This window comes from Saccoglossus kowalevskii, chromosome 1 (genome assembly GCF_978046115.1).
Source record: "Saccoglossus kowalevskii chromosome 1, keSacKowa6.1, whole genome shotgun sequence".
In the NCBI taxonomy this organism is placed as follows: Eukaryota; Metazoa; Hemichordata; class Enteropneusta; family Harrimaniidae; genus Saccoglossus; species Saccoglossus kowalevskii.
In genome coordinates, this window is record NC_140641.1 from 2,264,703 (window position 1) to 2,282,065 (window position 17,363).

The 17,363-nt window shown below is 35.8% G+C and overlaps 1 protein-coding gene across 5 annotated transcripts in view; it reads right to left on the bottom strand.

Moving 5' to 3' along the window:
• LOC100379061 (ubiquitin carboxyl-terminal hydrolase 9X-like) overlaps positions 1 to 17,363 on the bottom strand; it is a 213,458-nt gene that overhangs the window by 151,683 nt on the left and 44,412 nt on the right. For all 5 annotated transcript variants that reach the window (XM_085498322.1, XM_085498316.1, XM_085498319.1 and 2 more), the window contains exons 18-21: positions 16,118 to 16,268; positions 14,698 to 14,785; positions 2,203 to 2,254; positions 348 to 419 (exon numbers count right to left, since the gene is read on the bottom strand). In XM_085498322.1, coding sequence (XP_085354448.1) covers positions 348 to 419; positions 2,203 to 2,254; positions 14,698 to 14,785; positions 16,118 to 16,268 — 363 coding nt within the window. The remainder of the gene's footprint in view (positions 1 to 347; positions 420 to 2,202; positions 2,255 to 14,697; positions 14,786 to 16,117; positions 16,269 to 17,363) is intronic.

The window sequence follows — 17,363 nt, forward strand, 5'->3', positions numbered from 1 at the left end:
AGATTTTTTATCATGACACAATATGTGTTAACGGTATAGAAATGGACACATTAACAAGCTCAACAAACAATAATAATATTAATTTTTGTTGGCTATTGATCATTAAACAGCCGAAAAGTCCTTATGCGAAAAATGGCTTCTAGTATTTAAATGTCAAAGCTATGATGTGGAAAGTGTAAACAAAACAAAAACACCAGCAACCTGACATTGTGTTCCACAACACTAGATTGAATTTCACCAAATTTGTCTTATCACTATATCTTGAGTTTAGTCCCCTGTTTGGCAGAATGTATGTAGAAGGTTAAATAAGTGTGGACACTATCAATAGTATAATATTAAAAAGTCACCTTTGAAAACCATTTGAAGCACGCTTCTCTATCATTTACATATATTGAATTTTCTGCTAAACAATTCCATATCTAGAAAATTAATATATAAAGCAAATTATCTCTAACATATCTAAAAAGAATCAGACATCTGTGAACACAAAGTATTCACACAGAAGAGAGTTAGTCTTTCAACACAGTATATACTATGTACATAAAAATTGCATTTGCACTGCTAGTAATCCAGTGGCATCTCTGGAAATTATTTATAGCAAGAAATAGAAACAAGAAGCATGTCGGCTGAGATAGCTCTGTACATTTCAATTAAAGAACTGAAGAAAATGAACAATATGTATAGTATCAAAGCAATCCTAGTTGCTGTTTTCAACAAATATTCTAAAATATCACTTTTTACCAAAAATGGCTTGACAAACTCGACAGCGGAGCTAAAAAATTAAATCATGGTGCAGAAAACAAGATGTAACATTTCATACTCCCTGAACAATTTGGTTTACAATATGGTCTGAACAATACCCCTGAAAATGTACTTGAACCGCAAAACTATGTCCCTTGAAGCTGTGTCTCATAATACTGAGTATATATTCCAAGTTTGAATGAAGTTGTTCAATGCAAAGCTTAAACAATGAAATCAAAGAAAGCTTAGAAAGAACCCCTGTGTGCTGAAAGTATTGAAGACACATTAAAAATTAATTCAAAATTACTTGTACTTGAGATATTGATGGAATAGCTGAAAACTAATTATGTAAATCAGGTAACTGATATGAACAGATTTGAGTGTAAAACTAATAAGGCCTGCGTAATGTAATATTTATGTACCAAGTTTCATTGAAATATGATTACTACTTGAAATATCAAAAGCTGAAAATTAATTAATTATGCAAATTAGGTAATTAATATGTACTGATATCACACTAAAAACTAACAGGTCTGTGCAGTGTTCTATGATGTCTATGTACCAAGTTTTATTGAAATGTGATGATTACTACTTGAAATATCAAAAGCTAAAAATTAATTAATTATGCAAATTAGGTAATTAATATGTACTGATATTACCCTAAAAACTATCAGGTCTGTGCAGTGTTCTATGATATCGATGTACCAAGTTTTATTGAAATGTGATGATCAGTACTTGAGATATCAGCGGAAAAGCCAAAAATTGATTAATCATTATGCAAATTAGGTAATTAATATTGCAGATTTTTACCCAAAACTTATCAAATCTGCACATTAGTTCAGAGCATCTATGTGCCAAGTTTCATGAAAATCCAATGAGTGGTTCTTTAGATATCAGTGGAACAGACACACAGACAGACACACTAACTCCGTTTTTGTGCTTCACACACAGGAGTCAAAAATATTTTTACAGGAAATACCCATTTCTTAGCCAAAAATATCCCTGATAACCACTTGCACCACTAAAATATGTCCCTTCAAAGTGCGTCTCATAATGAATTGTTCAATGAAAAGCTTAAACATTGAAAAACATCATTTCCACTCTATTCTTAACATAAAATACATGCTTACTACACTTTGGTTGTAAAATTTTGTTTGTCAATATATGTAAATGTATTGTGTATAACCTATATGTGAAGTTCGAATGATATTGAGCAATGAATTGTCAAAAACAGGCAAAACAAAATATTTTCAGTCCATTTCTGATGCGTTTCTGATGTTACACGAACGAACAAACAGAACCAAATCCATGTGTCCAAGTCATGAACTGTATTCAGTAACGGGGGCTCAATTAAGCATTGCATTTAGCAGCACAGAGTTGTGTGATCTATTCAGACTTAGTCTCCAATTTTGGTGGAAATAATAGTAATATGAAATCAGAAACCTGATCTCTCTTTCCTACCTGTTTAGCCTGTGGTGCACACAACCAAAGCTGACCATCCTTCAATAAAAACCTATAAAAGAACAGAACAGAGCAAAACTAATAGAAATCTTATCCAACCAAGAACATTTTGAGTTAAAAGTATAGTCAATGCTGTTCCAAAAATATATAGGATATGATGATACAAACTGATAAGGGATATTACAGCAATGAATATTCACAACTCATAAAAGGAACAGTGACCATGTAATACCAACAGGATAACAACTGTAACACATAGAATGTATTAATGACTTGAGAAAAGAAATAGCAGAAAAATTTGCTATGGGGTTCCAACCAGGGAGGTCCTGACGGCAATTCCTGCACGACCGAGTCGATTTAGGGGAGGCAACCTAAGGACACGGGCCCGTAATAAGAACAAGCCATGCATGGCACAGTCCCAGTTAGTTATTGAGTTTAAGATATATAGTTTTGTTAATAGTAATTTGGCTGAAATATACCCATGTCAGGAATATGATTATGATGATCGTTTAACACTAAAATGATTGACATTTGTATCTGATCGACAAAACAAGTACTTGTCCATATTGAGAGATATTGCTCTAGAACAGCATTAATTAAAACAAAATCAGCCATTTTGAATTCATGTATATATTTATAACATGATGTATAATGATTATTAAAAATTTGAACATAATCAGTCAAAGCAAGTCAGAGATATGGCTCTAGAAGCCCATTCATTAAAACAAAATGGCCACCATTCAGCCATTTTGAATGTTATCTGAAAAACAAAATGATTTGCATCAAGGTCCCATAATGTCTAATGTATATACTAAGTTTAAACAAAATCCATCAGTAAACAGCCGAGAAATGCTTGATTTTGATGATTTTTCAGTACAAAAATGGCCGCCATTCGGCCATCTTGAATCAGATCATTAAACAAATTGATTTGCATATGTATAATATTATGTATGATGTATGTGTGAAGTTTGATTGTCATTGGTCCAGGCATGTCCACGATACAAATCCGGACGCACGCATGAACAGACACACAAGGGTAAAAACATTTCGGACTGTGTTCGAACAGGTACTAAAAATTCTATTCTACCAGACACCACGTCTTACTGTTACCAACGGTCACAGGAGTACCTCAGAAAACTCAATGAAAAAAACAAGCAGCCAGTCGGATGAGATAGCTCCGCTGTTAGCAATGCACATTTCAATTAGAGAACAGAAGATATCATTAGAAAATGAACAATATGTATAGTAACAAAGCAATGGGACTTGCTGTTTTCAACAAGAATTCAAAAATATCACTTTTCACCAAAAATAATCATCAAAATTAAATAATTGAAGATATCACCACGAAACTAACAAATCTGAAAAAGGTCCACATGTAGTACCTATATATGTACAGTAGAACGTCGATTATCTGGACTGTTAGGGGGTTATGTTCGGTTATGCAAACAGTTCGGATATGCGATCTTGTGTGGGCGTGCTCAAATTTACAGGCTCACGTACACACAAATTCTAACGCACATGACTGTAATGAAATCAAACAATAGTACATGTAGAGTATGTCAATAAAAACATTTTTATTTAATCAGTAATACATTGTAATAACAAGTCATTGTCAATGACACGTACCCATTCCGTTCATATTTGAGTGACATATACATTCAAAGCAGATCATGACCGAAATGCACCTGCATATGTACAACACATTCTGCTAAATCTGAACAAAATCCATCCATGCATGACTGAGATCCGGTTCTGGAATTGTGAAAATACGTGATTTTGATGCATTTTCGGCCTTAAAATGGCCATCATTCCACTATTGTTAAGCAGATCATGAAACAAATGCACATATCTATTTGTGACATGATGTACCATGTGTGTGTGAAGTTTGAACTTGATCAATCCAGACATGTCTTGGATACGGATCCAGAACTGAATTCTTTAAAACAAAATGGCCGCCAGTCGGCCATTTCGAACTTGATCCGAAAAAAAAAATGACGTGCATCAAGGTCCTATTATGTTTAATGTATGTACCAAATTTGAATGAAATCCGTCCATGCATAACTGAGATCCGGGTCCGGAATGGTGAAAATGTGCGATTTCAATGCATTTTCGGCCTTAAAGCGGCCGCCATTTGGCTATCGTTAATGAGATCATGAAACAAATGTACATACATATTTGTGACATGATGTACCTTGTGTGTGTGAAGTTTGAACTCGATCAATCCAAGCATGTCTCAAATACGGATCCAGAACTGAATTCTTTAAAACAAAATGGCCGCCAGTCGGCCATTTCGAACCCGATCCAAAAAAAAAATGACGTGCATCAAGGTCCTATTATGTTTAATGTATGTACCAAATTTGAACAAAATCCGTCCATGCATAACTGAGATCCGGGTCCGGAATGGTGAAAATGTGCGATTTTGATGCATTTTCGGCCTTAAAAAGGCCGCTATTCGGCTATCGTTAATCAGATCATGAAAAAAATGCATGTGCATATGTCCCATATAATGTGTGATGTATGAGTGAAGTTTGAACTTAATCGGTCCATGCATGTTCGAGATACAGGTGATCACGGACGCACGGACGGACGGACGCACACAGGGCAAAACATAAGTCCCAGTTTTCGGACTGCGTCCGAACGGGGACTAAAAATGTTGCATGATGGAATGTTAAAAAATGTTTCAAAATGTCCGTAAAATGTAGCGATAATCAAGTTCCTTTGCTTCTTTCTTGGGAAAACAAAGTCCCGGAAAGTGAAGACGGATTTCTCTGAACGATCGTCATAGGCTGTTTTCATTATCTTTCGTTTCAGTCCTGCACTTGAATCCATTTTACTGAAAAAAATCAAGCAGCTTTTGTTTTGCCTTGATATCGGATATCGTTGATTTACCAACACCATACTCAGTAGATAGATTGCTTGTGGTTTCGCCACGATCTAGTCGATTTATAATTGACACCTTCGCGTCCAAATCAAGCACACCACGTTTGCATTTCACTGGGGGTAGCCATGCCAACGCTAGATAAAAGATGCTGATAAAGTAAACAGGTGAAAGGTCGCTTCGTATTTGCTGTGTATAGATCGGCTCGATGTTACCAGATTGCTCGGGGATTTTCGAATGGTAAACTGCTACAAGATGTCCCGATTTTATTGGATTAAGCAAAGTTTTTAATACCTAGAACGATTGACATAATAAGTTGTTGTAAAAATCCAGGTTGGCTACTGTGATCATCGGACGTAAACACTTCGACGCTGTGAACCATCAAACGGCCCGCCGACTGTGGTCATTGGTTGCCGTTGTCTGCTGATAAACCATCAAAGAGGCACACCAAGGGGTTGTCGTTTCGTCTTTCTTTTTCACTGCACTATTAAACTGGCGTCGCTTCTGTGGCAAGACTTCTGACTTCTGATACTGGACATTAAAATTAACAAGCAGCCTGTCGGCTGAGATAGCTCCGCTGTTAGCAATGCACATGGCAATTAAAGAACAGAAGATATCATTAGAAAATGAACAAATCTGAGAGAGGTTCACATGTAGTACCTATATGTATAATATATCAAAGCAATTGGACTTGCGGTTTTTAACAAGAAGTCGAAAATATCACTTTTTACCAAAAATGACAAAAATATTCACCAAAATTAGAGAATTAAAGATATCATTACAAAATGAACAAATCTGAGAGAGGTCCACATATAGTACCTATATATGTAATATCAAAACAATTGGACTTGCGGTTTTTAACGAGAAGTTGAAAATATCACTTTTTACCAAAAATGACAAAAATATTCACCAAAATTAGAGAATTGAAGATATCATCATGAAATGAACAAATCTGAGAGAGGTCTACCCAAGGTACATATATACCAAGTATCAAAGCATTCAGGCTTGTAGTCTTCAAGAAGAAGTCGGAAAAGTAAAACATTGACACAAACGACGGAAAATCACTCATATGATAAGCTCCACTCGACAAAGTCGACAGCGGAGCTAAAAATGAAGACTGAATCACCCTGTTTTGCCACGATGCACACTCTGTGCAGAGCAACAGGAGAGTGAAGATAAGGCAAGACGACGCTGCCCTCTTTAGCTTGGTCATGTGTTGCGTGATGTGAAAGGAAATCTATGAGGTCATAGGGCTTCCCCTGACCTAGATTTCTCTCTCCATCATTGACTGAATCCATCAGAATATATCAGTAGATTCATAGTTGTGATCTCCAATGCACAAGGTACCAAACCAAGTGAAAGTGAGTTCCAGAGAGAAAGAATGAATACAAAACAAGACATGAAATGTCATAGTCCCCCGTTATTTGATTATAAAGTAGTACAAGGAACATCTGCAAACAGGTGAATGAATATGTACTCTATGTGGGTACAACTCATCATAAAGTGATTTCCCATAATCTAGTTTTGTACTGACAACTAAAAACTTCCACCTACCCCTGTTCAGAATCTCAGAGTACACAAGTGCAACAAAACTATTTGTCATACATGTATACTTGCTCAAGAAACTGCATTCATGAATCTGAGTGAACCTTGATGTACATGACTTCTTTGTTATTCAGGTCTTAGTATATTACCAGGACCTGGGTTTGTTTCATCATCACCACTGGGCATCAGAATCATTCTCATGTTGTCAAATACAATTTTTTATTAACACAGTAAGGTTTATTATTGAAAAATGTATTCATTGTACATAGAACAACATCTGTTAATTTAAACAATTGTAAAAGCTATGTTTTCAGAGCAAGTACATGTAATAATTAAGAAAGCCAGTAGTGATAAAGGTTGGTCTGCTCATAACCTTCAATGGAGAAGTAACAATAATTGTTCGAAGTCTTTTTAGTGCAGTGATAGTACTGCATTTCAATCATTATTAATGGGTATAAAATACTGTAAACCATTTAATTTTCACTTCTAGATATATTCAGGATTTCATGAAATTTGAGTACAACATTTCAATAAAGTCCCTGACACTCCATGTTGTAGGAACCCAGAAAAAATTGCCTTGCGAAATTGAAGCAGTTCACAGCACCACTGTAAAAAAATAAAATAAAATGAGTATTATTAAAGATATACACATGTGGGTTCATAAGACATATGTACCAATCTGAGTGGTTCTAGAGATTAGTATCACAACATTTTCAGCCCTATGTATAACGCTGTGTTGATCAGGCGAACTAATTGACAATGGCCCTACAGGTATCGCTATGCAATCACAGTAGTTAGGGGCCCAAGCCTGTAGGGCGTGGCCCCTATTCTTATTGTCCGTTTTTTTTCTTCATCTTCTTTCTTCCGTAACTTTTTTCGTCGAGCCGTTTGAGAAAACCGCTGAACGGAATGGTCTGATAATGCTCTATACTGATAGTCCCTAATGTGAACTGGTGCAACATACTTTCAGAATTTTGATTGGTCGATTAGTTTGGCAGCCATATTGGATTGAAATAAAACCGGAAGTGGCTGTTTGACCACTTTCTGAGGGTCTAGGCGTCTAGATTTGTTTATGGTATATAGTACAACTCATGTGTAATAGATATCAGCAATAAAAACTTTAGCGGTCACGTGACTTTTCCCGCCATTTTGTTTTTCCTAAAAACTGTAAAAAACACTTAAAAATCTTCATCTACAGAACCGCTGAGTGTAATGCTCTCATATTTAGTATTTAGCTTCTATATATTAAACTCATTTACGTTTGTAAAAATTGTTATGATTGGTCACATGGTTTGGTCGCCATTTTAGATTCCTTCTGAACAGGAAGTAGTTTTTTACTCATGCCACACTTGAGCGATTATCTCAAATATTGCTGCATGGCATGTCTCTATCTAACCCTTTCAGAAACCTAAAAAAGATTTCTGATCAGTCACATGGTTTGGCCGCCATCTTGGATTTTAAGGAAAATTGACCAAAAGTTTGGGCATTTGGGAGGTGATTCAACCAATCTTCTAGATGTTTTAATATTTACCATGCCTGGCCTTAGCTCCATATGAGAAAAATAATATTATTTTGATCAGTCACGTGGTTTGGCCGCTATCTTGGATTTTGCGAAATTAGAAATTATGCAACTACATGTTTTGTATTAGTCTGATTTGTTTCAAATTTTGTATGTGCATTTGTGTCATCACATGCATTATTTTGCCCCAATAGCACACTGCTAGGCCACGTGGCTGGGCACCCATGTGGTGGGGGCTTCTAACCTCATTAATATGCATAACTGTTATAACTCAAGCACTGTTGTAGTTACGATGATGAATCCTGTGTTATTATGACAATGTTGAACAAGAGATTTGATTAAAATAACAAATGACCATTTATGGTCATGCGAGTTCATTAATATGCATAACCATTATATCATAAACACTGTTGCAGTTAGGAAGATGAACCCTGTGTTATTATGACAACAGTGAACAAGAGATTTGATTAAAATAACAGACGACCATATATGGTCATGTGAACTCATTGATATGCATAGCAGTCATATCTAAAACACTGTCGCAGAGCAGGACATGTAACTAGAGTCATTATGAAGAGCTTGGGCCCCGGTGATGCCGCTTGCGGCTTTAATTTTGTATTCTTCTTGCATTTCGACCATGGAAAAATATTTGTTTTTGAGAGTGGCCGAATTATTAGAAGAAAAACAGAAACTATTTTTTTTTTAGTATAAATTCTAGTAACTGAAATGCAGGATTGGAAAAGAACAAGACAATAAGCAAGATTGATAAACCTTCAGCGAGCACTCCTGAAATTTCAGATCATTGGTACCATGTTTTTGGATACATTCAATAAAATTGGGTTATTTATTTGATGTAATGAAACATGCATTCACAGCAGACGGAAATTCGTTTGAGATGTTACTGGAATTTTGTATTCAGTTTTCCATTTCAACCACCATCACCACCATCGCGCATGGGGATACTGACTGTGCATAAATGCAGTGTAGTGCCACCAGAAAACCAATTGCTTGATAATATTTTGCACCATTACACCATTTCAAATATTATATTAATTCAAAATAAAGATTTTCAATAACATACAAGTTTTCCCACAGTTGATGATTGTATGGCAATTACATGGCTTCGCCAGTTTTACTCTGGAAGAAGTTGGAAACAGATAACAGAAAGGGGCTACATGGCTCCATCTTTTTTTTTTTTTGAATTTTAATCAAGCATGATTTTAATTTTTTTTTTTTAAAAAATGTCTATTTCAGGGCAACAGAAACAAAAACAATAAATGTGTAGGTAGGCATTTTAACAATTGCACAATTAATATTGGATGAAAACGTCATTACCGATATAAATCATAATTCTGTTCAAATTAAAAATAAGATAACATTTAATTTAGTCAGTTTTCATAATTAAACACATAATAACATGTACTTATAAATTTGAATAAGGTTCAACAGCTTTTTCATTGAGTGCCAGTTTATACACCACAAAACCTCTCGTTTAGGTGTCACACTCAGAGAAGAGGGAAAGGCCTTAATTTGGTTCTAAAATAGGCATCGCGAAATGTTGGAATTGAATCCCCCCAAAAATTCAGTAAAGTTTACGAAAAAAAGTATGTTCTAAAAGAAGTTTTGAATAAATACAAACACAAATACATTGCTTAGTGGTTAGTACCGGTAGCAAATGATCACAGTAGCACAATCTGGTCATTCTGTGTTTCGCAAGTGAATAACTCACTTGTTTTCAAAGTATTGCAATATGTTTATTATTATTCAGTAATGATTATAATACAGACAAAAAATTAATTCGTTGAATTTTTATGAATTGGAAGTAATATTAAACTCAGTCTCATCATAAACGAATGATTTCGGTCGAATGTAAATGTGATGCGTTATCCGCCATGTTATTTCAGTACACGTGGCTCATTTAAATATGTTAATGACGGTTCAGTGACCTCGTGGTGAACGCAACATGGGATTCACCGATGTTGTAGCAAGATCTTTATGCTTTGATTTTGACGGGGAAAACGGCATGATTTTTTTTTAAATCGAAAAATCAGTTGTTTTCAAAAAATAAACTCCACAGGGACTGTGGTCCGTTGCAGACTGCTCGACCGACCATTACACGTGTTGTCACTGTACATCCGCCATGTTGAATCGCACAAGATCGACAAAATCTTCACTAACAGTTCAATGCTCACAACATAAAAAATATGAATATAATCATAGGCAACCTGCTATTATATAATGAATAAATTGATTGACACAGGGAAATCCCCCCCCCCCCGAGTTGTGAATATTTCGCAAATCGCTACACAAGCAAAGACCGGAAAACGATTTACCGGTACTTGAAAACTATGTCCTCATGAATTAATCGTTCCTGTACAAAAATTTGACAGGGTATACAACTCACAAACTACAGTACAGTTCTCGCGGAAGCTTTGGCTTCACTTCAGCGTCAGCTTCGCTTCAGCATCGCATCGTTATGGCATTGTTATGGCTTCATCGTCGCATCAATGTCGCGTTATTAAAAAGTTAGGCGATTATCGCTTCGCTTCATTGTGGTCTCATTATGGCGACAATGTGGCATCAGCATCACTTCATCAAACAAAGAAGTACTGTACTCATTTCCCCCAAACCTCTTGACTGCTTCTGCTTTTGACCGGTCAATTTTCGTTTTATTTTCGACCGTGCAAAAATTCAGACTACTAAAAATTTTCTGGTTTTCACAGATCACGATTACTAGTTTAGTAACCGTGCATATATGTTGAACAACCGTCAAAAGTTCAAATACTTTTTGTTTTAACTATCTATAATTATATGCACGCAATCTGACCCTTTGACCTAGATTTGGCTGGGATTGAATATTTTATTTTAGACAATATTCCGACGTGACACACTGCTACAAAATGTATTTAACAGAAGTACATGGTTGTCTGGGTTTCTTTTCCTGATTGTGTTGAGTTTACGATTTGTATAATTATTGTTGTTTCCCCCCAAGCAGAAGACAAGCCGAAGGACCATGAAGCTAAATAGAATTCCCATGCATGGACGTGGACTGAGTGAAAGAAAATATTTCTAAGGCTAAAATAAAAATAACCTACTATTACACCTCTTTGTGTATTTGTCAATTTTGTATATATTTGGTATGACCGTATCATCGTAAATACCTAGAATAATCTCGTCTTTCATTAATAATTTCATTTGTTTGAAATGTCTACCGACCGTAATTTGTTTCTCCAAACGGTCCCGACGTCCGTCACTCAACACAATCAGCATTTATTTATCGCAATTCATGGGGATCATGTCCCGTAATTTGCGGGCTGTACAACCAAATAATTAAACAAGTACTATTTATTGTATTTTTGTTTTACCTCGCGAAACTACAACAGAGCGTAGAGTTGTCGCGGTTAAATAGTCGCCTTGAAATCGATGGAACTTCACTACTAGTATCCATTTCTCACCTTGAAATAAAAAAATCGAAGAGCATCGGGGATATATTATTAACCAGTCTTACGAATCGCTAGCTTTATTTTATTCGAATTCATAAAATTCATGAGTTTTCGACATTTGTTGGCAACTTCCGCGCTAAAATGTTTGAAAATGTGGGTGTGGTTTTCTCGCAAAGTCCTGTTAATAATACAGACAAATATGGTTGTGACCCAGGTCGTGCTCTGATCAGGTGACTCTCAGCCAATCAATGATGTTGTAACAAAATATATTTAACGCAAATTGAAGGGTCGTCGTACCATCCAATCTCCATCGTCAATTCACAAAGTTTTTTTTGTGCTGTGACAGGCTTTGCAATTATTCACTGAAAAACATCGGTATATTTTGACAAACGGATGGGATTTTACCTCAGTTCAAAAAAAAGAAAAAGAAAAAAAAAACAGGGCTGAGATAGAAATCAGTTTTGCAAGTTGGGAAATAAGGTAAACCAGACTAGGGTCGATGATTTTCAGTATCGAAGGACTTCCGTGTGAATCATGATTTTCAAATTGTTCATCGGCTGGTCACCAAATATTTACGGCCACACTAAATGGACACGTTTTTTTTCTGAAGCCCAATAAATTATTCCTGCATGTCAAGCGCTATTCGATTTTTTACAGGGCATGCGGCTCGTTTTCATTCGAAAATATGTTTGTGAGAATACTTTTAAAGTATGTATAGATCGAGCTCAGATCACTGATCGAGACTTAATTTTGAGAATTGGTTGTCAAATTTTACCAGACCGACGCCACCACAACCATCCAATTATATGTTGGAAATGTACGCACTTGTTTTGGAACTTTGTATCAAGATGACTGGCGACGGCGCCGACGCACCAGGCGGCGTACGTGTGTATTGCATGTTTTAGTAGTCCGGGCATGGGGTCGGACTTGGCTAAAACTAAACGAAACACAGAAAAATACCACCGAAATGAGGAATCTGAATCTGCTCTTCTAGCAGCAAATAAAATGAGCGAAAAAAGGTAAATTTTATAACAAGAACAGTTTCACTTCGTATACAGCAAATTGTGTTGTATCAGAACGACGATTGCATCGTGTGATTTAAATTTATCACGATTTTCCTTCCAGTCAATATGAAACTCGTCACCTTGCCTCTTGTAATATACTTCGCAAAGTTTTTGGTGCCCAATACTCGCAACACTAAAATAATTAAACAAGATATCTTTTTAAAATGTCATTTTACTCTTGATCATATTATTTTATTCGCCTTGAATTTCAAATCGATTATATATCGAACTCCTGTACATGTTTTTGTCTACTGCCCTTCTGCGTGCAAATAATGAGGTCATACTCATGTCACAATAAGTTGAAGCTGATGCCATGTTGATGCCATGAGACTGCGAAGCTGAGGCCACGATGATGCCACAAAATAGCGAGGCGAACACAGCTTCAATTTTCAATGACGCGAAGCTGATGCCACAATGATGCGATGCTGAGGCGACAATGAAGCCATGCTGAGGCGACAATGAAGCCACAATAGCCAAAGCTTCCGCGAGAACTGTACTGTAGTTTCGTAGATTAGAGACAATTGTTTGCTTTTTTTGGTTTTTCACAAGAATATAAAGCTGGCAATCATCATAATATTCATGTCCGTACATCACGGAATGTACACCAATCGTACCCCAATAAACGGGAAAACTTACCTTTGCAAACACGTCTCTTATGCCGTCTTCTTGAAGTTCTTGAAATCAAATAAGGTTACTAGTTCTTCTAGTAACTAGTGAATGAGACCACTGAGCCGAACAGAATACATGTATAAACAGTACTATAATAAATTGCACGCAATGGAGAATTCATGTGCCGTAATAACAGCAGCGTTACTCACAGATCTAATCTACTGTAAAATATTTTATTTCAGCTGGAATTATCATTCGCTGAAAAAGACTTTTTCTGGGTGTTTTGTGTTGAATTTATTTTCATTGATTTTTGCCAAGTTGACTGTAAAATATAGGAAAAAAGGTATATTCGCTGTATTTTATTTTAACTTAAACATTCCTTCAGCAAAAATAGCAAAAAAATGTTGCAAGCGAAATAAAGTATTTTACAGTAATTAATTTATTCTGAGCATGCGCAGACGTTCTGTCAATGTTGCCGGGAGGTATTTTTTGATAAAAATCGTGAAAAAGACCCACTTGGGATTTTCAGATCAGGAAAAAAAATTATGTGCATACTCGAAGGAGACTTGTTCATCAGCCTGCCAATTTTCACTGATATCTGCTGTAGAATTTCTGAGAAAATGTTGGAGACGGAAAAAGGAATATGGAAAACGGAAAACGGACATTTGACATAACCCGAATTATAAGTCCCCTTTTCAGGCTGCGCCTGAACGGGGACTAATAATGCAGTGATAACAGTGATACATGGCTCTGATTTCCAACATTGTAATGGACAATGTGCAAAGCTAAACTGTTTTATACTTTTTTTTCAAATTTAAATATATATGTATCACAGACAACAGTGATTCTATATAAACCAGATTAACAGCACACAAAATATATATAAAACAATATATTTTTGAAATAAAATCGAAGTTATTAATACTTTAAAAACTTACAGATTATGTGTAGTCTAAGAGCCATTGACTGACGGCACCAGTTGTACACTGGTAACTGGTAAGTTACAGGTCATATCTCTGAGTTTTCTATGCACGAATTTTACAATTAAATAAAAATATTTAACTATTTACAGCTGCATTAAATATTCATGGTTGAATTTGAACAATTTAGTGAACTAGTGTCAGCACTCAATCAGTCACGCAGCACTTTAATGCCATGCAGCTGATCGACGAAATAGGTTGTTCTAAAAGTAACTGGGGTATAAAAACCACTGAATTACTGAATTTCCATATTTTGCTCTGTATGGAAACATTATAAATACTTAATGATGCTCAGACAAATATCCAGAGAAGAAATCATACAAAATTTTGAGCAACTGTTACACTCTAAAATGCTAAGATGCCAATCAGTAGATCAAAGTTAAACTTGAAACAGTTCTTTATTGTCATTCAGAAACATTCAAGGCAGCTGTAACAATGTACAAAACATTTTTCTCACCTGAGAAAGCTCAATCTTTCCTGAACTTGTTGTACATGACTATACCTACTACCTGGCAACACCTCAATTGGATCATAGTCTGGGTGTTCTACAGACAAATGAAAGTATGCACTGGATAAAACACTACGTTTTTTGTTTTTTGACTGGTGACGTCTTTGTAGATTTATAAAGTTGTGCCTGGCACAAAATTATCTACGACCAAACATTGATAGTGTGTCCCTATTGTGATGTATGTATCAAAGTATAGCCTGTACACACAGATGTCAGATAACAGACAAGTTTTAGAGTGATTTTTTTTATTAAACATTTATTACTAAATTTGATGTTCTCTTTATATTTTTATACATAACTTTTTTTTATTAACTTATATTCAATGTTAGATTTCAATCAGATATTCCACTTTTCAATTAAGCTTTTTGAAAATGCCAGTGGCAACTGATTGCAGACTAAAGGTCCCATTATGTTCAATGCAATACCAAGTTTGAACAAAATCTGTCTATGTGAAACCAGAAATTCATGATGTTTAAAATAGCCAACACTTAAATTTGACAATGAAGTGAATGTATGTCCTTATGAGTGACATAATGAATGCAAGATTAATTCGTCAAGGTATGTACCATACTTCCTCGTGTATAAGCCCAGAGGCCTGAACGTGTAAAATTGGGAAAAAATAGAGGTTGGACATATACGGTACTCGAGGACCACCTCAGAAAAGATAATTTTTTGGGGGTTTAAAACTGTAACCATGCTGTGTCGTACAGACGAAGTTTCCCGAATATTGACCAAGTAATTTTTTTAACGCAAGTGAATTATTTGATTTTTACAAAATGATTTTTTTCCCTAAAGCTGTTGATTCACAATTTTTGAAAGGTAAACTGAGGGTGGAGGAATTATTTAAACCTTTCACGGTCGCAAACAAGTCATATCGAAGAATAGTTTGCTTGTCCACATCCCATTCCTGAAGGTCTCAATGGACATGACTATTCGGGAAAGTAAACTGCTACCCAAAAGAAATATGGATTACTTCAGTATTGCGACATCGGGGCTCATCCTGAATAAATAACAGAATAGAAAAGGTATGAACCATGTTCTGTGCGTTCGCCGGCCATGCACTTTGAAATTAATGCTAGTTTTCTTGTAAAAGCAGGAACCAAACTACCATACCAATCACGATTATTATGCAATGAAATACACTTTTTACATGCATATTTTAATATACCGTATGTCGTCGATGCCTGGTAAAAACACCCTAGGCCTATACTCGGGGATCCCCTTAACTTGTTAAATGTCTAAAAACAGAGGGGTGGGCTTATACTCTGGGAGGGGCTTATACGCAGGGAAGTACGGTATAAGCCAATTACACAAGTACATCAACATTTGATATAACATTGTTGAAATGACAGTAATGATCAAACTATACCTTTGGCAATGTGTCTAGCTTTATTCATATAACTGGATAAATTCTCAGCTACCAGAGTTACTAATGAATGATTATGTTGTAGTAAATTAATCACATCATGTTTATAATGGGCATGTGGACTACGTTGCGTATGACTGTAATTCTGTGGTGCCTGAAATAACAGAGGTTATATAACAATTAGATCTTAGGGTCATTTATACATGATTCATGCTGGGCTGTACAGAGATGGTAGTCTGCTGACACCAATTAATTCTTTATTCTTTATTATCATTACCAAGCTCAACTGCTTGAACAAAAATCTAGTGACAGGCATGGGTGAACAAGTCATTGTCAATGACACGTCCCCGTTCCGTTCATATTTGAGTGACATATACATTCAAAGCAGATCATGACCGAAATGCACCTGCATATGTACAACACATTGTACTAAATCTGAACAAAATCCATCCATGCATGACTGAGATCCGGTTCCGGAATTGTGAAAATACGTGATTTTGATGCATTTTCGGCCTTAAAATGGCCATCATTCAGCTATTGTTAAGCGGATCATGAAACAAATGCACATATCTATTTGTGACATGATGTACCATGTGTGTGTGAAGTTTGAACTTGATCAATCCAGACATGTCTTGGATACGGATCCAGAACTGAATTCTTTAACAAAATGGCCGCCAGTCGGCCATTTCGAACTTGATCCGGAAAAAAAAATGACGTGCATCAAGGTCCTATTATATTTAATGTATGTACCAAATTTGAACAAAATCCGTCCATGCATAACTGAGATCCGGGTCCGGAATGGTGAAAATGTGCGATTTCAATGCATTTTCGGCCTTAAAGCGGCCGCCATTTGGCTATCGTTAATGAGATCATGAAACAAATGCACATACATATTTTTGACATGATGTACCTTGTGTGTGTGAAGTTTGAACTTGATCAATCCAGACATGTCTCGGATACGGATCCAGAACTGAATTCTTTAAAACAAAATGGCCGCTACGTCCGAAACTACGTCCGAACGGGGACTAATTACAATCTGATTAAAAATTGTTTTTGTTCATTTTTATTTTGCTTTATTGTGAAAGTAGCAAACTGAGTTTCATTTAAATCTCACAATTTTGAACATTCATAATGCGTATTATCCAACATGATGATGGTATATTTTAGAAGTAAAATGTTCTTTGATTGGTTGAGTAAATTTCCCTGATAGGATTGCATGAGTGATATCCTCTAGCACTGAAAAGGTTGG